Source organism: Pygocentrus nattereri, chromosome 26, assembly GCF_015220715.1.
Source record: "Pygocentrus nattereri isolate fPygNat1 chromosome 26, fPygNat1.pri, whole genome shotgun sequence".
NCBI lineage: Eukaryota > Metazoa > Chordata > Actinopteri > Characiformes > Serrasalmidae > Pygocentrus > Pygocentrus nattereri.
The window spans coordinates 27,636,326-27,658,727 of NC_051236.1; the positions used below are offsets into that span (position 1 = coordinate 27,636,326).

The 22,402-nt window shown below is 41.7% G+C and overlaps 1 protein-coding gene across 1 annotated transcript in view; it reads right to left on the reverse strand.

The window, feature by feature from the left end:
• The window catches only part of crocc2 (ciliary rootlet coiled-coil, rootletin family member 2), an 89,623-nt gene that overhangs the window by 20,531 nt on the left and 46,690 nt on the right, over positions 1–22,402 (reverse strand). Inside the window, exons 16-24 of the mRNA XM_017697998.2 lie at positions 17,299–17,445; positions 16,865–17,095; positions 14,477–14,670; positions 12,760–12,887; positions 12,249–12,418; positions 10,655–10,834; positions 9,336–9,470; positions 8,048–8,191; positions 2,712–2,950 (exon numbers count right to left, since the gene is read on the reverse strand). Coding sequence (XP_017553487.1) covers positions 2,712–2,950; positions 8,048–8,191; positions 9,336–9,470; positions 10,655–10,834; positions 12,249–12,418; positions 12,760–12,887; positions 14,477–14,670; positions 16,865–17,095; positions 17,299–17,445 — 1,568 coding nt within the window. The remainder of the gene's footprint in view (positions 1–2,711; positions 2,951–8,047; positions 8,192–9,335; positions 9,471–10,654; positions 10,835–12,248; positions 12,419–12,759; positions 12,888–14,476; positions 14,671–16,864; positions 17,096–17,298; positions 17,446–22,402) is intronic.

Sequence of the window (22,402 nt, forward strand, 5' to 3'; positions counted from 1 at the left end):
TATATACATATATAGATGTACAGTATATATGTACAACCCCAATTCCAATGAAGTTGGGACGTTGTGTAAAACATAAATAAAAACAGAATACAATGATTTGCAAATCCTTTTCAACCTATATTCAATTGATTACACTACAAAGACAAGATATTTAATGTTCACACGGATAAACTTTATTGTTTTTTGTAAATATTCACTCATTTTGAATTTGATGCCTGCAACACGTTCCAAAGAAGTTGGGACAGGGGCGTGTTTACCTCTGTGTTACATCACCTTTCCTTTTAACAACACTCAACAAGCGTTTGGGAACTGAGGACACTAATTGTTGAAGCTTTGTAGGTGGAATTCTTTCCCATTCTTGCTTGATGTACAACTTCAGTTGCTCAACAGTCCGGGGGTCTCCGCTGTCGTATTTTGCGCTTCATAATGTGCCACACATTTTCAATGGGAGACCTGCACTCTTTTACTACGAAGCCACGCTGTTGTAACACGTGCAGAATGTGGCTTGGCCTTGTCTTGCTGAAATAAGCAGGACGTCCCTGAAAAAGACGCTGCTTGGATGGCAGCAGATGTTGCTCCAAAACCTGTATGTACCTTTCAGCATTAATGATGCCTTCACAGATGTGCAAGTTACCCCTGCCATGGGCTCTAACACACCCCCACACCATCAGAGATGCTGGCTTTTGAACTTTGCACTGATAACAATCCGGACAGTCCTTTTCCTCAGTGTGAAATGTGGACTCGTCAGACCACAGGACACTTTTCCACTTTGCGTCAGTCCATCTCAGATGAGCTCGGGCCCAGAGAAGCCGGCGGCGTTTCTGGGTGTTGTTGATATCTGGCTGTCACTTTACATGAAGTTTTAACTTGCACTTGTAGATGGAGTGACGAACTGAGTTCACTGACAGTGGTTTTCTGAAGTGTTCCTGAGCCCATGTGGGGGTCCGTTACAGAATGATGTCGGTTTTTAATGCAGTGCCTCCTGAAGGATCGAAGGTCACGGCATTCAATGTTGGTTTTCTGCCTTGCTGCTTAATTGCAGAGATTTCCACAGATTCTCTGAATCTTTTGATGATATTATGGACTGTAGATGATGAAATCCCTAAATTTCTTGCAATCGCACGTTGAGAAACGTTGTTCTTAAACTGTTGGGACTATTTGCTCACACAGTTGGTCACATCCTTGCTTGTGAACGACTGAGCATTTCAGGGATGCTCCATTTATACCTAATCATGACACTCACCTGTTTCCACTTAACCTGTTCACCTGTGGAATGTTCCAAACGGGTGGTTTTTTGAGCATTCCTCAACTTTCCCAGTCTTTTGTTGGCCCTGTCCCAACTTCTTTCGAACATGTTGCAGGCATCAAATTCAAAATGAGTCAATATTTGCAAAAAACAATAAAGTTGATCTGTTTGAACATTAAATATCTTGTCTTTGTAGTGTATTCAATTGAATACAGGTTGAAAAGGATTTGCAGATCATCGTATTCTGTTTTTATTTATGTTTTACACAACGTCCCAACTTCACTGGAATTGGGGTTGTACATTTGGGCGCTCCTGGTTAAATTACATGCATTTTTGATTTTCTAAGAGAAAATAAATTACACTTCCTCTACAAGGAACACACGTCTACACATTTTCTATACACTTACTGTTTATTTTCTGAATATAAAAGAAAAATACAATTAAACTAAAATAAAATAAAACAAGACGTGCAATTTTTTTTCCAACATTTGCAGAAAAATGGCATATTCAGGCTTGCTTTCTGTAGAGAACGTGTATTTATTTTTGCCTAGAAAATTGACAATACATGTCATTTGACTTTGGGGGGGTTTAAACTTTTGTAAGCATGACTGTGAGCACATTTATCTGAGATTAACAAGTCAATACTGTTTGAAGCAAGGCACGCCTCGCTTACAGCAGTGTATTAACTTCCAATTTTATTGCAGAGAAATGTTTTGTGTATGGCTCTGCCATTTAAAGTGAACTCTTCTTTAACTTCAATCTTGCCATGTACTGACAACACGCGGTTGGAGAAAAGTGGAAAAAAAAACGTACAGTGGGGGCCAAAAACCTGAGTCTGAAAATGCTTAGATTTTGCTTTCTTGTCTAATTCAATAAAAAAAATTTCATTACAAAGTAGTATCAGCACAACAATTGTGAAAGAATTTTTGAAACATTCAAACAAATTTTAAAATTTCTTAGTATTTGGTACGTCCCCCTTCTACTTTAATGACAGTGTGCACTTCAACTGGTATAAACTCCACATGTTTGAGGAACAACTGAATGAATGGAATAAGATTAAAAAAATCTTTTTTTACAAAGACCTCAAGGTCAGTGAGAAATACACTAAACTTGATTTGTGACCTAAAAATAGTGCATCTTGAATAGTCCTGAATATTTTTTTATTTATTTTTTTTTATTTCTATTGTTTATTTCAATGTTTAAATGAAAGAAAAAGACTTTTCACAGAAAAAAACAACAGAGGTAATCAGTCCTCTCACTAATTCTAACATAATCCAAGTATGAACACAAAATATACGCAAAAAATCTGCCCAGTTGGTGCCTCGCATTCAAGGCAGCCCAAGCCCAGACACAGGCAGCAGCTCAGTGGAACAGAGCAGGACAAGTCTGGGCTTGTGTGGCTCTCTCTGTGTGTGTGTGTGTGTGTGTGTGTGTGTGTGTGTGTGTGTGTGTGTGTGTGCTGAACCTGTTATTGTCGCTCTCAGCTCTCTTCACAGCAGCCCGGAGCTCTTGGTTGGAGGTGTGGATGGCCTCTCTTTCCCTGCTCTCATCCCCAAGTGTTCTCTTCAGCTCCAGGCTCTCCCTCCGCTGGGCCTCCTTCGCCTGAACACAGTCTTGCAGCTCACGATGAGCCTCGATCAGCTCTCTCCTCACAGCATCTCTACTGTCCTCCACCTCTGCCAGAGCCCTCCGCAAATGCTCCACCTGAGGAAGAGAAGAGAACTTGATGAAACATTATTTGGCTGAATCACGCATTAAACAGTGACTACAAATAACAGGCTGCCTAGTTTGAAAATGATAATTAGAGTTAGACATAAATCAAGAGATTCATTTATTAAAGTTAATGTTTTTCTGAGCAAATAGATGCTTACTGCCAGAGATAAAAAAAATTAGCACTTGTTTTTCTAATACAGGTTTTAAATTGCAGGTATCAGCCAAAAAAAGACTACGTTTTAAAATGAGTTATTATCAATTGTAGAGCATTATTTAAAGGTACACTATGTAAGATTTGGGGATTTGGTAGAAAATGCGTAATTGTGCATTTTGTTGCATCTGTTGTGCTCAGGACTCCTTCCCCAAGCAGATAAATCTCAAAGAAAACTCAAAGAAAACGTGGTGAGGGATGTTTCTTCCCAGGTGCATTATCTATTATTGTCATTATATCTTCATTTTAATGTTGATATTAGATTTGAGACCTAAACAGCGAGTCAGAACTTCTTTTAAAGCCTGTGTATGTGACGTTCATAAGTAAAGATGTGGTCCAAAAAGCTCTGACCCGACACCTCGGACTTTTAAATCTCTATTTGAGGCTTCACAGAGCGACTCGCAGCAGCGAATGAACACCATATTCTAGTGTGGTTTTATTTTTGTTGTAAGGACTACTTCTCTCATTTATAACAACAAATCTTAGATAGTGCAGCTTCGAGATAAGCGTTTAAAAATAGGCAATCATGCTGAAACACACTACTATCCCACAGGAATAAATATGTGAGTGGGTGTTAGATTTTGTTACAAAATTATATCGCATTCGTTTTTTCCTTCCCTCCGACATCTGATCCAGCATTTCCTGCTGATATTGGTCCGATAATGATAGCCATCGAGACCGATATGTCATCTCCACCTACAGCCTAAATAAACAGCTTTAAATTTCACTTTCTCAGGTGGCCTCCAACTTCTGCACATTACTGTATGTATTACACAGCTGCTTACTTTACTCTCAAAAGCATTTAAATGGGTTAACCACTATGTTCTCATAACCATTTATACTGTAGTCAAATGAGGGGTATTTAAGTCAGACTATATTACTGCTGGTAGTAGATGTGAAGATTCCTGACAGCTGTATTCCATACGTGGCACGGGTGTGCTGAGGACAGTCCTGTTCCACTTTCCATGGGTTTGAATGAAATGGAAACACAGCCTATTAGTAAAATTCCATTGCTCCGTTCCATTCAGCACTCGGAGCGTGCGAGCATCACACTCCTCCAGGCAGATTCTCTGCCTTTCAGCGCTGCTTTCAGAAGGAGCAAGGCGCAATATGCATTTGGAAATTGTGTTTTTGATCGTAATATATAGAAGGTCCGGGTGGGCTCTGTCACACTTGCATTAGCCTCGCTCAGGTTGCAGCCCCTCATCCATGAGAACACACAGGAGAATGACCTACATTCTGGTAATGGTCTGGCACGCGCTCATCACATTACGGCACAGATTTTTGTGCCGCAGAAGCCAAAGCGCAGCCAGCAAAGAGGGAGGTGGAGAGAGAGAGAGATAGAGAGAGAGAGCTAGATAGAGTGACAGAGATAGAGAAAGCAAGAGAGAGAAAGAATGAGAGGAATAAGGAAAGAAAAAAAACAGGCTCCAACCACTCCCGAATACAGCAGCATGCTGGGAACCATCAGCCCTATATGTGTGTGTGTGTGTGGTGGGTGGTTGTGTGGGGGGGTGTGTGTGTGTGTGTGTGTGTTTGTGAGGATTTTTGTTAACAGGGCCACACAAGTAGTTTTCTTCTCATAAATCCAAATGTGAGAAAAATAATGGTGTACAATGCTGGCCTGGGCTGCCAGAGTTGAGTTCATTGATATGAGAAGTGAATGGAGGAGGAGCAGTGAGTTTGTGGTTTAAAGGGGTGTCAAGGTGCATCTGACCATCTCTCTGGGAACACCACAGCTTCATTAATGCCAGAACAAGCCAGGTCCGACACCTCCTAGATCAGATCCGACACCTGTTTTAGTGGATTTGGGACCTCATCTTATTTTCTCGCACACTTTCATTGTCAACTCCTGTTTGGATGTGGACCGTGACCACAATGGTATTAAAAATAAGCAGTACACACTGCACTGCTTTTACGAAGCAGTTTTTATTTGACCGCTTACTGATCATTTTTATTTAGCTTCATGTGAGTGTGTGAGTGAGTGAGTGAGTGAGTGAGTGAGTGAGTGAGTGAGTGAGTGAGTGAGTGAGTGAGTGAGGAAGTAGGAGAGGGAGTTACAAGCCTGCCCTGATGCTGTTTATCACTTGCGGATTGGCCACTACTATTGTGACTGTTCATCCCTCTAAAAAGCTTGGTAATGCGGAGCTAAATCACTGGCTTATGACATCAGTGTACTCAATGAATTAAAAGCTACTCATGAATTTGAATAGTGGTTTGCCAACCCCAGACAGTTATCTATCTTTTCCCCTACATGTTGCAACTTGGGTTGGAGTGAAAAGCTGGACTGTGCAGGGCTCCTGGAGGACTGGCTTAAGAAACACTGCATTAGAAGCTTTGTTTTCGAGAAAAATATGCATGAAAACATTAGTCATATTAGTCATAAGATCAAATGTTGTGAGGAAACCTCAAAGTAAGCCATAAATCTGATGACCCTTGTTAATGTATGCTATAATTTTTTGTTTCGTTGCAGGACCTCCTTACCTCCCCTCACTCCACCAACCTGCCAGATCCGTCACTACTCATTGTTCCGGGACCTCAGCATTTACAAATCAAGCCCTGGATAAAGCCCTTTCCCTCATCACTCCCTATCTCTCTCAATCCCTTACTCCGTCCCTCTTTCACTCCCTCTCTGGTTCTTTGAATCCCTCGGTCGTTCCCTACTTACCCTCCCTCTCTCAATCCCTCTTTCTCCCTCTCATTTCTTTGTTGCCAACTCACACCCTCTTTACCTTTTACTCCATCTTTTCCTCTCTCACTCCCCCTCACTCTTTCACTCCTTCTGTAATTCCCCCCTTCTGCTCTTTCACTTCCTTTCTCCCTACGTCATTTCCTCTCTCTATCCTTCTCTGCTTCTCCTGCTACCCCTCTTTCTTCCTCTCTCCTCCTCCAACCTCCCAACACTCCCTCTCACTCACTCTCATCTCCCGACCACTCCACTCTCTCACTCCCTCTCGCCTCTCCCAACCACTCCACTCTCTCTCACTCCCTCTCTCCCAACCACTCCATTCTCTCACTCGCTCTCTCCTCTCCCACTCACTCCACTCTCTCTCATTCTCTCTCTGCTCCCAACCACTCCACTCTTTCTCTCTCTCTCTCTGCTCCCAACCACTCCACTCTTTCTCTCTCTCTCTCTGCTCCCAACCACTCTACTCTTTCTCTCTCTCTCTGCTCCCAACCACTCCACTCATTCTCACTCTCTCTTACTCCCTCTCTCCTCTCCCAACCACTCCACTCTCTCATTCTCTCTGCTCCCAACCACTCCACTCATTCTCTCTCTGCTCCCAACCACTCCTCTCTCTCAAACACTCTCTGCTCCCAACCACTCCACTCTCTCTTACTCCCTCTCTCCTCTCCCAACCACTCCACTCTTTCTCACTCTCTCTCTCTGCTCCCAACCACTCCACTCTCTCTCACTCCCTCTCTCCACTCCCGACCACCCCACACTTTCTCTCACACCCTCTCTCCACTCCTGACCACCCCACTCTCTCTCACACCCTCTCTCCACTCCTGACCACCCCACTCTCTCTCACTCCCTCTCTCCACTCCCGACCACCCCACTCTCTCTCACTCCCTCCCTCCTCTCCCAACCACTCCACTCTCTCATTCTCTCTGCTCCCAACCACTCCACTCTTTCTCTCTCTCTCTCTGCTCCCAACCACTCCACTCTCTCTTACTCCCTCTCTCCTCTCCCCACCACTCCACTCTCTCATTCTCTCTGCTCCCAACCACTTCACTCATTCTCTCTCTCTCTCTCCTCTCCCAACCACTCCACTCTTTCTCACTCTCTCTCTCTGCTCCCAACCACTCCACTCTCTCTCAAACACTCTCTGCTCCCAACCACTCCACTCTCTCTTACTCCCTCTCTCCTCTCCCAACCACTCCACTCTCTCACTCTCTCTCTCTGCTCCCAACCACTCCACTCTCTCTCACTCCCTCTCTCCACTCCCGACCACCCCACACTTTCTCTCACACCCTCTCTCCACTCCTGACCACCCCACACTCTCTCTCACTCACTCTCTCCACTCCCGACCACCCCACACTCTCTCACTCCCTCTCTCCACTCCTGACCACCCCACACTCTCTCTCACACCCTCTCTCCACTCCCGACCACCCCACACTCTCTCTCACTCCCTCTCTCTACTCTCTACCACCCCACACTCTCTCACTCCCTCTCTCCGCTCCTAACCACCCCACCCTCTCTCTCACTCCCTCTATCCTCTCCCGACCACCCTGCTCTCTCTCACTGCTGGTGGTTTGTCACTGTCTGACCAGGGCAGAGGATGATTAGAAAAAATAATCAAACACAAGCGGAGAGAGACACGAGGCCACCGGGCCGCAGATCTCACACACACATCACACAAAAAAGTACAGACGCACTAAATGGAGGTAAAAAAGAAACCACCCTGGTTTCTGGCTGTGAGCAGACAGTGTGGACGGTGTGCAGAGCTGACCGCAGCCACTGAGATGAGCCTCCTCTTATTCTGTGGTCAGAAAGGGGGAGAGTTTAGACTAATAAAACGTATCGCTGGGCTGACTCACAGGCACACAAACACACACGGCGTTGACCAATCCAACCAGTGGCATTCTAGGCATATTTAACAGCAGCTGAGCAATGCCAACGTCAACAGCGTGCAGTGGTAAATGCTTCTCCCCAGTGCTGCTTCTAATTGGTCCACACTGGGCTCCCACAGGCCTCATGCTGCCTTCTGGGCCCATTCCCTCTGCCAATGCAAATAAACCCGCCTCCCAAGATGCAAAATATTTGCTTCCCTGGCCAACGGGGAATTTCTTTTTCCATGCTAAGGACAATACAATTGAATTAATGTAGTGATTGGCTGATTGATTTGTGACTGAGGAGCTCCAGGTGGTCTCACCTCCTGCTGAGTTTCGTGCCTTTGCAGAGAGAGCTCTCTGATCTGCTCATTTAGTCTCTTCTCTGAAATCTCCCTGGAGCTCAGAGACTCCTCAAAGCATGAGCGCAGCTGCTGTAGCTCTGTCTGCAGGCTAGCCACTGTATCCTGCAGGGAAAAGGGAACATATGACACAAATAAATGAGTCAGTCTTAGTGTTGTTGTATGACTAAGATTCAGTTACATGACTACTTTCATTTATTTCTGTATTTGTGTATTTAGATACATATTATTTTTTAGAAATCAGCTTGTAAAGACTTCTCGGGTACTGACTGCACTGTACCTGTCATAGGAGAGCAAGGTGGATGTAACATGGGAAAATAAATTTTAAATTCATGTAGGATTGAACATTAATATGTAAGAGGAGCTGTCATGCAAGTTGTGGTCAGGTATGCTTAAAAAGTGAAATAAAAGCTTCTATTTAGCAAGTCCAGTCCAAATTCTGGTCAAAATGGCCAGTAAGTACAATTTATAATTGATATTTTTTGGAGATATTTCTGAGGAGATTGTAGGAGATAATACACTTCTATAAGGAAGGAAAGTCAAAGTACAATAAGACCTGGTAGACCACCAAAACTAAACGTAAACAGGTCTTAAAGCTTTCATGTTTGAGAGAGAGGAGATAATCAAGCCCCACTCTTACTTCAGATCTGAAATAATCAAGTGTTTCTGTCCATCCTTCCTCTCTGAGAAGACAACTCAACACTATGGGTCTGAAAGGATGTGTGGCTGTCAAGAAGCCATTTTCAAATCAAACAAAGAAGCTGCTGGTGTTCTCAGAACAATGGCCTGACCAGCCCAGAGTCCAATCCTCATTGAATGAGTTCTGGATTAACTACAACTGTGAGAAGCAACAAATGCAACCAACTTCTAGGATATTTAAACTTTGGAGGTATGGGATAATATTCCTGAAAATTCCTGAAATATTTCATATTTCATATAAAATTGTCAGATGTCATATTTAGTTGCTCAGGCTTCTGTGTAATTTTCTGTTAAATATACTGTATGTTTTCTGTCTTGTTGTCTGAAAAATGAATAACGTGCACGTAATGGCTGTTTTTACTGGAAATTAAATAAGCAAAGGGTGATCTCTGACTTTTTCAAGGAACAGCATATTATTGATTTATTTCATTTTAGCTTGCTTTTAGTTGATAATCAGGCCTTTGTACCCACGTAGATAATCTGTAGTTAGGAACAGTTTTTATGCTGTAACAATCAGAGTGTAAGTAAGGCATTTGCTGAAGTCTTGTACCTTGTCCTGTTCCTGTTTGCTCATGAAGTCTCTGCGCATGCGCTCTGCCTCCAGGGCATTCATCTCCATTTCCCGTTGCAATGTGAGAATGCGCTCGTTCAGAGCTGTCTTTTCCACCTCCTTCTCTGAAAGTGCCTGCCCAGGAAAAAAACAGCAGTGTGAACACATTACGACACCCAGGTGAGGCCTAAATCAATGCCTTTCACTTATAAGCACAGAGCAGACCATCACTGTCATAAGAAAACTTCTTTTATCTTAATTATCTTAATCTTTTCTAGATTTCTATAGGTCCATTTGTCATTAAATACACAATACACATTAAGTACACAACATAAAGAAAGCCTGGCTTCTTGAAATCAGATAAAAAAAAGTAGAAAATGGACAAAAAAAACTAAATTGGAGCAATCAGATCCTAACCCACTGATTCCCAAACTACTGCTTAACCTTCAGTTTAAAACCGGATTCCAAACAAAATGTGGACGGATGCTCCAGGACCAGGTGTGGGACTCACTGGCCTAACTCCCAAATCTGGCCCTGAACACTGAACACATACCCTCCTTTAATTCAGTAAAGGCTTGTTAAAGGGGAATTCCAGGAATTGTACAAATTTCTGCATAGTTAACTTATTTATATGTAAACAAATTCACAGAGTGGTCTGATGTGAAATGATGAATTGTAGAGAAACTAGAGAGAGATTTCTCTACAGTGGTGGTGATAGGAACCAGGAGTTGTAGTGTCTGCCACGCAAATATCCATTCAAAACAATGAACCTGCATGTGCTCCCTGAGCTTTTACACACAATGACGATAATAATGACATAGTGCTGAATCCTAAAGAATAGGTTTTCTTTGGATACTATTTTAATCCCAGTGCTCTGCATGTATCTCAACAACATGAAAGTATTGAATAAAATATGTTTTAGACCAAAAAATTGTTCCAACACTATTGAAAAACAATGTTTCAGGCATCATTTTCTATGGGGGAGACTTAAGAGGCATTAAACATTTCAGTGGTCTGCTTCCTATCGCCACTACTGTGAACAGTTCTCTATAACGGAGCATTTCATATCAAACATCTCTGAATTATTCTGTTTACATCTTAACAATTAAAAAGTGTGCCAGGCAGTGGGCATCCAGAACCCAGGGGTTTGCAACCATTTTGCAACCAAAGAACTGCAAGGGTGGTGACCAAAGTAAATGACTTCTCTTTATTTCTGTAAGTATACCTAAAGTTGAAAAGACAAACCATAAATCACTTTGTTCACCAAGGTCGTTGATATTCTTACAAATACACATACAGTCACATACATAGATACACACCTGCTGTTTGTGGCCCTCAGCCTGCAGCAGGCTGTCTTTGCAGTGCTGCTGCACTTTGGCCAGCTCGTCCTGCAGCTGCTGAAGCTCAGTGCGGCTGCGCACCCGCAGCTCCTCACACTCCGTACGCAGCTGCTCCTCACCCTGCTCCCGCTGCGCAGTCAGCGCCAGCCGCACACACTCCTGAAGCAGGGCAGGTGCACAGGGCTCAGATTAAGCTCAATCATCCAGCAAGATCTCCATGCTTTACCACAGGATTCTCTAACTGGGATATGAAGTACAGGTTCTCCAACACACTTCATTTAACTGATGAGCTGACTCAGGTGTGTTGGAGCAGGGAAAGCACTAAACTACAGTGCTGTGACCCACCAGGAGTTTGCAAGGTCATATTTAAACCTCTTTTGCAGCCATGCTAGTAGCCATTCCACTGGCAGGACTAGAAATCAAGTCTGACACTGTTAATTCATATCAAATAAATAAAATAAAACTCTGACACTGTTGGATCTCTGTGAGTAAAATGGTGGGACCCTGCGTTGAGCTGCTAGGGAGCAATGATGGGTGAAAGGGGAGACATGAGAAGACCCCGGTGTAAAAATAAGTCACTTTTCTCCACAAAAAGTCCGTGCCAAGATAACAGTACAGCACAACAGCATGGACAGCACAACTGTAGCTTTCATCATAACAAAATTTGTGTAAAACTGCCAGTTTTAACATTTAAACACAATATAAACACTTTATTTAATAATACTTTTTTAACACTGAAATCTTGACATGAAGTCCAATGTGTTTTTGGGATCTACTATGAGGTCTAAATGGCTTTTTATGTGTGTGTGTAAAAGGTCTTACAGCTTTGTCACTCCTCTCTGGTGCAAACAGAAACTGTCCTTTATATATATATATATATATATATATATATAACTGCAAATAACCCATGGTATTAAATAATGAAAAATAATCTATATTTATTGACAGATTTGTCCTAAATTTAGTGATTTTTCAAATTTTTCAAAAATCATCCCAGCATTAAAAATCAGAATTAAATCAATAAGGCTTGTCATATAAACACAGTCTTAGTAATAATCCTTAGGACAGGTAGTCATATGGGTTTGGTAAAATATGGGCCAGTTTAGTTCTGTATGCATTCTGTTTGCACTGGTGTGGTTTGGGTTTGCATTGCTGTGACGGTGAGTCATGAGCTCACATTAACACGTTTTCTGTTCTTCCTTCCTAAAAAATGGTAAAATATGTGGAATGGTAAAACACTTGAGAATTTCATTTGTGTTACAACTAACTAACAACTAACAAAGGTTAGTTAATGGGCTGTGTTACTAGTATGCTGTACTAGCACGTCATTCTTATATTTAACATAATCATCATTTACAGGAGTTTTTAATCATGTGTCTATTTTTTTATTATATGTGGCTATATGTCAAAAACACATCTTTAGAAGTAAGTATGTGGAAACAGCCTGGTAAAAAAGCCAGGATACAGTGTGTACTGGTAGATTATGGCAGATTATGGCAGTCAAAGTAAGTGTAAGACACTACTACATTATGGGTTCTGTAGTTCAGAGAATTTGAGAGGCTCACAGTGGTACCTTGTCTTTGCGCTCAGCTTCCAACTGCTCCTGATGGCTCTGCTGAGCAGCAGTGAGCGATCGCTGGGCATTTCTCTCAGCCTGGGCTAGCTTCAGCTCCAGAGCCTGTCTCTCCTGAAGAGCCAGGGACACCTGTTGCTCCAGCTCACTCTGGACACGAGACACCTCACCTGTACACACACACATTTGCAATTTATACAAACCCCGTCAGCAGAAATCTACTGAAACACATGGTCCTCAGATCCAGATGCTGGGAAAATATGAAACCATAATGCTCACTTGAATTATCATTATACGATACATAGTGACAGTGCTGACACATAAATAGCATATAATGTGGACGCTCTCTGCACTGAGCTTGGGAGGAGAGAGCTGCTGACCCTTTGGGCCAGCTGTTCCCAAGCCCTGGGCTGAAATATGGGCCCCGCGTGGGCTGTTGAAGGGGCCCGTGGCCGGACAGCCCAGCCCAGCCACAGCTCGAGGGGAGGAGGCCCCCTTGGGATGTACTCACGTGTCAGAGCCTCATTAGCCTGCTGAAGGCTGCCTCCCTCTCCCTCCAGCCGGGCACAATCTGCCTCCAGTGACGAGATCTGCTCCTGCCCATCAAATACAGCAGACTCCAGGGACTCCCATTCCGCACTGACAAAGAGAGAGAGGCAGAAACAGTTTGAGATTGGTGCAAAGTGCTTTAGCTTGACAGAACTGTACATTCCTAGCACTTTACATTCAAGATCCATCTTAGAGTGACGGTTGAGCCAAAAATCAAATATGCACGCTTTTCTTGCAATAGCCGCTCAGCCAAGACGTTTGGTGATGCAAGTTAGCTTCTATTACTTAGCTACTATATCATTTAGTTACAAAAGTGCACTCAGAAAAAAGGTACTACTCTCTGACTGGGTTTTAGTCCTTTAGTTAGGGAACATAATTGTGAAATATCCATCCATCCATCCATTTTCTAAGCCGCTTCTCCCTCAGGGTCGCTGGAACCTACCCCAGCGGTCTTTGGGTGTGGAAGGCAGGATACACCCTGGACAGGTCTAATTCTGCAATAATCCATTGCAATTGAGATTAGATATAAGATAATGAACTTGCATAAGGAAGGATGATGCTAAAGGAGATCAAGTAGAAAAAAGGAGTTACCAAAACTGTTCAAATAATTACGAAAGATGGGACTCCTAACAATTGTGCAAGACCTGCTAGACCACCAAAACTGCCACCATCTCATAATCAGTACTTAAAGCTTTCATCTTTGAGAGATGAAAAGAAGAGAAGAAAATAAAGCTCCACTCTTGCCTCAGATCTTAAAAAACCTGGTGTTTCTATCCTTGCACTGTGAGTGACTGAGAAAAGAAAACAGACAAAATAGAACGAAATTTTTAAAAAGCATATGCAAAAAAAAAAAAAAAAGATGCTGCTGGTTTCATTAGAACAATGCACTGTGGAACAATGGGAAGTGTTTGGAATCACTTGGACCATGAGCAGAAAATGCAACCAACATCTAAGAATAAGCTTTGGAGGTGTGGAAAAACATCCCTGCAGAGAAACTGAACACAAGTCTCCTAAAAAGAATTAAAGCTGTAATAAAGACGAAGTGTGGACGTGCATGGTTTTACATGAACAATTTATGAAAAAAATATATTAAAATGAATAAGACCATTTTTACTGGGAAATCAATAAAGGCTGGTCTCTGAATGGAGCACAATACTAAATATTAGCATCACAGGCTGAGAAAAAGCCAAGAAGGAAACTTCTGACACCAAACATGTAGGCCAAATCAACCACATTTGGCATGAGAGGAAAATTGTGCAAATTTAATATTTGGCTGAACCATCATCTAAAAATCTCTGTTTACCGATGAGAAACAGAGAAATGAATCGGAAAATAATCCTTCCTTTTATATGTACTGTGAACACTTCACAAAATTTGTCACTGCTTGGCAGTTGCTGGGACCAGCATCACTCAGAAAGAAGTGAGGAATAGTGTGGTCACAGTCCAAACGGCAGAAAGCATGTCTGACACCATCTCAGTGTTTGACTGATGAGGCTTATGGTCATTAGGAAGAGTTTAATGATTGAAAAAGAGCTATTGATTACATTGCAAAGCCCTGCTAAAAAACACAGGTGCTTCACATTGCCTGCCAGCCCCAGAATCCAACACAAATACAAACACTTAATCCACATTCACTTACTAAAACCCACACAGACTAATACACAAACACACTCGCTCACCGAAGAGCGGCCAGCTCCTGGGCCAGCGCTTTAGCTTTTCGCTGTTCTGTGGTGAGCTGGACAGTAAGACTGGCCTTATCCTTGGCCAGCTCCTCTCTCTCTCTGCCCGTCCGATGCAGCGAGACAGCCTGGAGCTCGGCTTCTCTCCGACAAACACTCAGCTGCTCCAGTGCTCCTTGCTTCTGCTTACTTACCTATACATACATCCACACGCAACCCATATATATATGAACACGCTGACATGAAAACATTTACACTGTTTAGTCAAATTATTCAAATCCGAGCCAAGGTCAGATTAAATTTTGTGAACCCTCTTCACGAGCAGACAAAATGCTCAGTGAGATGTGACCATAAATCTAATCACCACTTGAACCCTAGGAGTTTGTTAATGTGTCAATCAATGTCAGTCACTGGACTAAAGCCATGAATGACCACATAGGAACTGGGCCAAACTGTTTATTGCACGCAGCCAAACAGCAGGTTGTCTAAATATTTTCCTGAAACATGAGACTTGTCCCTACTGAGCGTGTAATGAAGCATTTGCTATCAAGCAGGAGGAAAGTTTACATGAATTGCCAAGCTATCCACCTGAAATTTACAGTATTTATGCGAAACGGTCAGGGGAATCTTTAGTTGCAGCCAAAAGTATGAGTTAAAGCTAAAACCTATATTGCTATGTATTTTCACTATATGTAAACATAACCTCTCCAAATATTAATGTACCATTACTTTATATTTGATTACCTCCAAAAAGTAATCATGGCATGTGCAGAGGTTTGGACACCGTATTACCTTAATACTCCTTTGGCAGCCTTCACAGTTTGCAAATGGAAGAGTCTTTCTATATAGTTCTGCCATTTTCTTGGGCTGTCTGGCTTGCATAGCATGTTTAGTCAGGGGACTGTGAGAGCCATTCCAAAAGCTTCAGCCTGCATTTCCTGAAGTAGTTCACTGTGGATTTTAAAGTGTTTTGGATCATTGTCCAGTTGTACTCACTGCTAGTTTTTTGACTGACTTTGGCACATTTGATTCCAAAATTTGCTGGTATTTAGCAGAATTCATTTTTCCATCTATCCATGCAATGTTCCCTGCGCCACTAGCTGGCATATATCCCCAAAGCCTAACAGATCCAAGCCCATGCTTAATAGTTGGCAGGAAATTCTTTTCATCAAAATATGCTGCTTTTTTTCTCTAAACATATATTTGATGATTTTGGCTAAAGAATTTCATTTTATTTCATCAGCCCACAGCACTTGCTTCTGGTTGATCTATATGTTGTTCAGCATACTTCTACATTGACTTTTGTGATGAAGTCACAGGTAAAGTTTCCTTCTGGTGACCTTTCCATGCAGATCTTGTTTCACTGCACTATAGAACAGTGCACCACCACTCCTTTGTCAGCTAAATCTCCCTACAGGTCCTTTGCTGTCACATGGGGGCTGTCACAAGAGAAAGATGCCTTGACTCTCTCTGTTCCCCTTACCTGCCATTTCTTTATGGCATTTTGGACAGCAGGAATAGCAAGCTGAAAGCCCTTTGATGTCTTTTTATAGCCTTCCTCTGCTCTGTAGGCACCAGTTAGCTTATTTTCAGATCCTCTGTCATCTGCTTTAAGGAGCTCATTATTGTGAAGTGTTATACTTTGAAACTCATCAGCTGACATTTCATAATGATAATTCTTGATCAGCCTAGCCAGTCCTAATGAGTCAACTGAGGCCAACAAGTTGATTAAAATTTACAACTGTCCAAAGGATGTCCAAACTTTGGCACATACCCTAATTACAGTATTCTGTTTTTAAACTTATTCAAATGTAAAGTAGCTGTGCATTAACATTGGCTGGAAAAAATGTTATTTTCTGAAACAGTTTGTCACAAAGGTTGTGTTTACTTCTTAACACAGATGATCATTTACATATAAAACTATTTTTTTATAAAAGATAAAAGGCCAGGCCAGTGTGAGTTAACCTACTTTCAATGTAGAACATCGGTTCAGCAATTATTCCTTACTGTCTCGCACACGACTCACTGTCTGTCCTACAGACAAAAGATCAAGCTGCTAATTTACGGCTCTCCTCACTCGTCTCCTCTCGCTGCAATATTACCCGTCTGTAATATCTATCTGTGCTGTCTTCCTCTTCTTTCACACTTAAGAGCCCCTCTTCTCCCCCCTTCCAATTCCTGAATGGCTAATAAAACACACGCTTGGGCCAAGACTCATACTCATAGCCCTCGGAGAAAGGTGTTGAGTAGCGTGGCAGATGCGTCCAATATCTCCCCTCGGCTTTTTAATGTGACTACGAGACGCAGCGGAGTGCAGCTGAGGGCTGTGAATCACACCGGCTCGAGGGCCGTGCACCCAGGTGCTTGGGGCAGAGGAGAGGGGTTGACCTGGGCCAGCTGCTCCAGAGCTGAACTCTTCTCCCTCTGCACCACGGTCAGCTCTGCGTCCAGACTCGCGCGGGCCTCCTGGAGGAGAACATGTGAGGCCTCCAGAGCTCGCTTTTCAGCACTAACATCCATCAACTCCTGCTGCACATGGGCAAGCTCCTCCCTGGCAGCCGCCCGCTCAAACTCCATCTCCCGTTTCCGCTCACTAAGCTCCACCTTCTCTGCCTCAACCTTAGAGCAAACATCAGAGGTCAGTCATTAGTTTGTGGAAAATTACGGCTGGTATGTTTTCACTGTAACGGTTTGCAGTGCACTGAAACTGTAATGCAGGCAAAAACAGCCAATCGTAATTTTAGACTATTAAATATGGAGCCATATTTGCTACATCAGTGGGTAGATGATCAGAGATGTTACAAGAGAAAAGTGTTTCAGACCTGTAGCAGCAAACGATTCAGCTCCACCTTGTCTTTAGCCAGTCCTTCACTCAGGGCGGCCATTTTGGCGAAAGAGTCTCTGAGTCCTGCCTCCTCGCTCTGTAGTTTGGTGAGCGCCAACTCCTGCTCTGCATTCTGGGCCTCTGCCTGCAGGGAAAGGAACAGTGTTAACACAGAGTCTAGCTATGTCAAATGTCCTTATAGGAACGGCTGGCCCCTCAGTGGCCCCTCAGCTCCTGGACAGTTATTTCCAGTCATACAAGACCAGACCGCTGTAGCTTTAAATGGAGAGAGACTTAAAAAACCTTTAACTGAAGGCCACATTCACATTTCAACAGCATATTTGAAATTGCTGGTAAAATCATACAAAAACAGTACAAATATTTCGTAGTGCTTTACTAAGTGGAGTTTTTCAGGTTGCTCCAGCTACAGCGCATGGGCAAATCTCTACAACGAGGGGGGACTTCCTCATTCAATCAAAGAAACATGCAAGAAAACGTCCCCTCAATATGAAATTCCTAATTGGAAAGTTAGGATATTGTTCTCAACTCTGAGTTCAGCATATGGCATCCAATCGACATGGCTGCTCACACTGTCAACTCCTGTACTTCTCAATGACATTTGCTTTAGATCAATCAACATACATAGTAACTAGTTGCTTCTATAACCCTGTTCATAAACTTCCCTCTTTTGAGAAGGTAAACATATCATAAAGTTATCGCTCATGTCAGTAGAGCCTTTTACTAACAATACTTGCTTGTTTTTACCACATTGTAGCTTGAATGTGCGATCGAAAAAAGATCCATTTCCAAGCACCAACTTTCTCATTTGATCAGATTCTTAAGTGCAGTATGACAGCAGGCATACATCAAATTCTGAACCTGCCATTGCCATGTTTTTCACTCTGCAGCTGTGAGAGCAGAGCAACCAGACAATCTGGAGCCAGCAACAAACAGAATACAATTTGGCAAACGAGGCTGAGAAATGCTTTGCAGCCTGGCTAGAACAAAACAACATTCTGGTTAATCCGGCAAATATTTAAAAAGCTAATAGTGTTAAAATTTTATGGCTCTAGCCGGAACACAGACTTTTTCAAAGTCTGTTGTTTCCTACGGACTTTAACAATATATCATTGATAACACAATACAATGAGTAACTGTAGGGCTAAACACAAGATAATATTACAAACATACATACATACATACATACATACATATAACAGTGCTTGAAAGTTTGTGAATTCTATAGAATTTTCTATATTCCTGCATCAATTTGACCTAAAACAATAAGATTTTCACATAAGTCCTAATAGTAGATAAAGAGAACCACATTTAACAAATAACACTATAAATAACACACAAATAACTGTCCTGTACTGTCAAGCCGACGGAAGAAAGGATGAAAGTGTGTGTGCAGGATTACTGGTGCCCTTTAGGAAGGCAGGCTGCCTTACTGACGCAGCCTTATTTGACACAGCCTGTGAGAATTGACAGAGGTCCTCTCAAAAATGTCACAGGCCTTGCTTTGTTTTAGCAGAAACTATCACAATATTTTCATAATATCAAATTTTCATAATATCCCACGTGTCATAGCTGCATAATTCCTACTCTTATTTTCACCATGTTTTCATCTCTAGTATATACTACACTGTCAAAATAAATATAAGTTACATGACTACATATGAATTCACTGTAAGTGACTCAACTATTATGTTTTTTGCTTCTATAGACAGAAAGGAAAGCTAGCACACATAATAGACACTGGACCACTTGGCTCTTCACTTTCAAGTTAAACCTTCTTGTTTCAGCGGTAAAGAGAACACAATATCAAAAACAGAGGATATCCTCTGTATGAGAAATCTCAAAAATGCTAACATTTATATACAGTACTGTGTGAAAGTCTTAGGGCAAGATAGGGCAAGATGGAGGCAGATGATCCACTGTGGCGACCCCTAAAGGGAGCAGCCGAAAGAAGAAGACTGTGTGAAAGTCTTAGGCACCCAAGACACATTTTCAAAATGTATTTATTTGTGTAGTTTGTGTTTATGTGCTGAGAATTTGTAGAATATTAATTAATAATCATTTCATATATATATATATATATATATATATATATATATATATATATATATATATATATAAATAGTGATTTTCTGGATGTTTGTGTGTTTGTTTACCCATTTCCAAGCCTCTCCTCGAGGAAGTCCAGTATTATATGTAGTTAAAAAGCAGCTCCTTGTTGGACCAATCAGTGCTCAGTAAATTGAGCTCATGATGTAATTGATGATATTAACGAGTCTCTGTGGCGGCTGTGAAGGTGTCAAGGAAAAATATGAACCCAAGAAATTCTTGTTACTTTTTATTTATTTCTGGCATCTTCCTTTGAATTAAAAATGAAAAACATATCTGATCTAGTTATAACACACTATGAATGGTTACATACAAAAGATCAGTGAAGGTATGACAATGCATTGCTGCACCTAAAACTAGTATTTAGTTATTATTTAATCAATTAATATTTTAATTACAAATCTTTTAAAAAAAAATTAACATGCACAGGGAAAAAAGGTGCAGGAGTGATCTGTCTGCCTCTCGCATCCTAAAGTCAATGACCACCTCTTTAATCTTGCTGACTATTATTGTAAATCAGGTCCATAGTGGTGGTAAAATCAGCACACTTCATGATGGGATTGGAGCTGTGTATTACCATGTAGTCATGATTGAAAAAAAGAGTAGAGCAGAGAGCTCAACACACTGACTTGTGGGGTTACCAGTGCTGAGAATCAGTGTGGTTGAGATGCTGAAGTCTACCTGTGAGAAAGCTCAGTGTCCAGTACAACAGGACCATACCTAGTCCCAGATCCAGAAAAGTTTGCATAGGACAACAGTTTGGAATGCCGATCTTTAATCCACCTAGCATAGCATAACAGTCTTCATTGTCAAGGTGTGCCAGAACATGCCAGAGGATGTGACATCCTCTGTAGACAGGTTATGGTCATAGGTGAAACGGACAGGGTCCACTGTATTTAAAATGATTTGTCTTTTAAAGCTCTTCCTTCACATGCCACTCAATCTGCTCTTCTTTGTTAACATGAACTCACACCAATAAGAATTTAAATGAGGCACCAGTTGCGTTTTACCATTTCTCTGATTAAATCAATAATAAGCATTTACTAATTCTACATACACTCTAAATGTTCTCTCCGCTGTCTTACCAGCATTCAGTATTTTAAAAACCAACAGAATTTTACAATGACATTTCATGAGGCTCGTAACCCCATGTTACCCTGAGGCTGAGTTATATGGGCTACCGTTGCAAATCTCTGTGATGAAAAATTTTACAGTTGCATTCATGCATGGAAAACATCAAACACTACAAATAAGTAGGGGCTGCATAGCCAATTCAAGGTCAAAGTAAACACTGCTTCCAGTAACTCGGCAACGAAGCTGGCCTTTTGACAGGAGGAGAAAAAACCACTATTTATTCAGTGGATAAATAATGCATAAAAATCTGCATAAACACAGTTTTATGACTGGTGCCGGAGGGTATTTCACAGTGGGAGAACCCAGGTGAGAACAGTTCTAATCCAAACTGAGAACATGTGTTAGCGTGGATAATGGTCTTGAGTCAGTCAGACAGTAGGTGAGCAAGCAAGTCAGTCAGCATGCATGTGTGTGTGTGTGTGTGTGTGTGTGTGTGTGTGTGTGTGTGTGTGTGTGTGTGTGTGTGTCAGTATGTACAGTACTCTGCAAAAAATTAGATGAAAGATCTTTATTTATTTTATGTCCAGTTGAAACAGCCATTATGAGCCATTATGAACTACCGTTGTTCATTTCTTAGCATATATGTGACAGAAAATTACACAGAAACTAAATATAATATAGAATCTTGAGCATTTAGAGAGTCCACACTTTGCCTTTTTACAGTTACCATTCTTCTTAGGAGACTTGCTCTCAGCTTTTTAAAGAAATCTGCAGGGATATTTTTCTACACCTCAAAAGTTCAGCCTTAGAAGTTGGGTGCATTTTTTGCTTCTTGCAATTCCAGTAAATCCATTTCCAGTAAAACTTTTAGTGGTGTTTGGATCTGGACTCCATTGTTTTGAGGACACCAGCAGCTTTTTCACTCCATTTGCAAATGTTCTTATTTCCTTTTCTCAGTAACTGCTTCTCAACAGCTACACATTCTTTCAGACCCACAGTGTTGAGTTGTGTTCTTACAGTGTAAGCACTGAATCAGTTTGCACCAATTTCTTAAAGATAAAAGCTTTAAGTACCACTTGTTCGATGGTGACAGTTTTGGTGATCTACCAGAGCTTGCACAATTTCTCTACATTTTAAATATTTTTTTTTTAATTTCCTCGGAAATAAATAACTGGTACTTGACAGAAAATGAAGTAAATGAAGGGCAGTCTCTTGACTGGTGTATGCTTGTGCTCGTATGAATGAGGAAGTGTGGGTATGCATGTGTGTGTGTTTGTGTGTATTAGGCCTGTACAGTATGGACATTCAATGTTTGAAAAACTTTGTTGATACCTTTGTTGATATCACAGTGATGAGAAGCAGAAATGCACTATAGAGCAAAAAGTATGTGGACATCCCTCCTAATTACTGAGTTCAGGTGCTTCAATAGGTATATAAATTAAAGCACACAGCCATGCAATATTTTTCATCAATCAAATTGCATATCCTCTGATGTATCACTCACTACAGAGTTCCAAACTGCCTCTGGAAGCAACATCAGCACATGAACAATGTGTTGGGAGCTTCATAAAATGGGTTTCTAGCTGCAAAAGCCTAAAATCACTAACAATGCTAATTGGCAGCTGGAGTGTCACAAAGCATGCTGCCGCTGGACTCCAGAGCAGTGGAAATGTTCTCTGGAGTTATGAATCATGCTTCACCATCTGTTTTTCAGGCTTTAGAGACTTAATGTCGACTTGTCGATAATGTCAATGCTACAACATACAAAGACATTTTAGAGAATTATATGCTTCCAACTTTTTGAAAACAGTGTGTATAAGGCCCTTTCCTGTTCCAGCATGACTGTGTGGGGTCCATAAAGACATGGTTAGTCGAGTTCAACCTCAAAATAATGCCAGCTT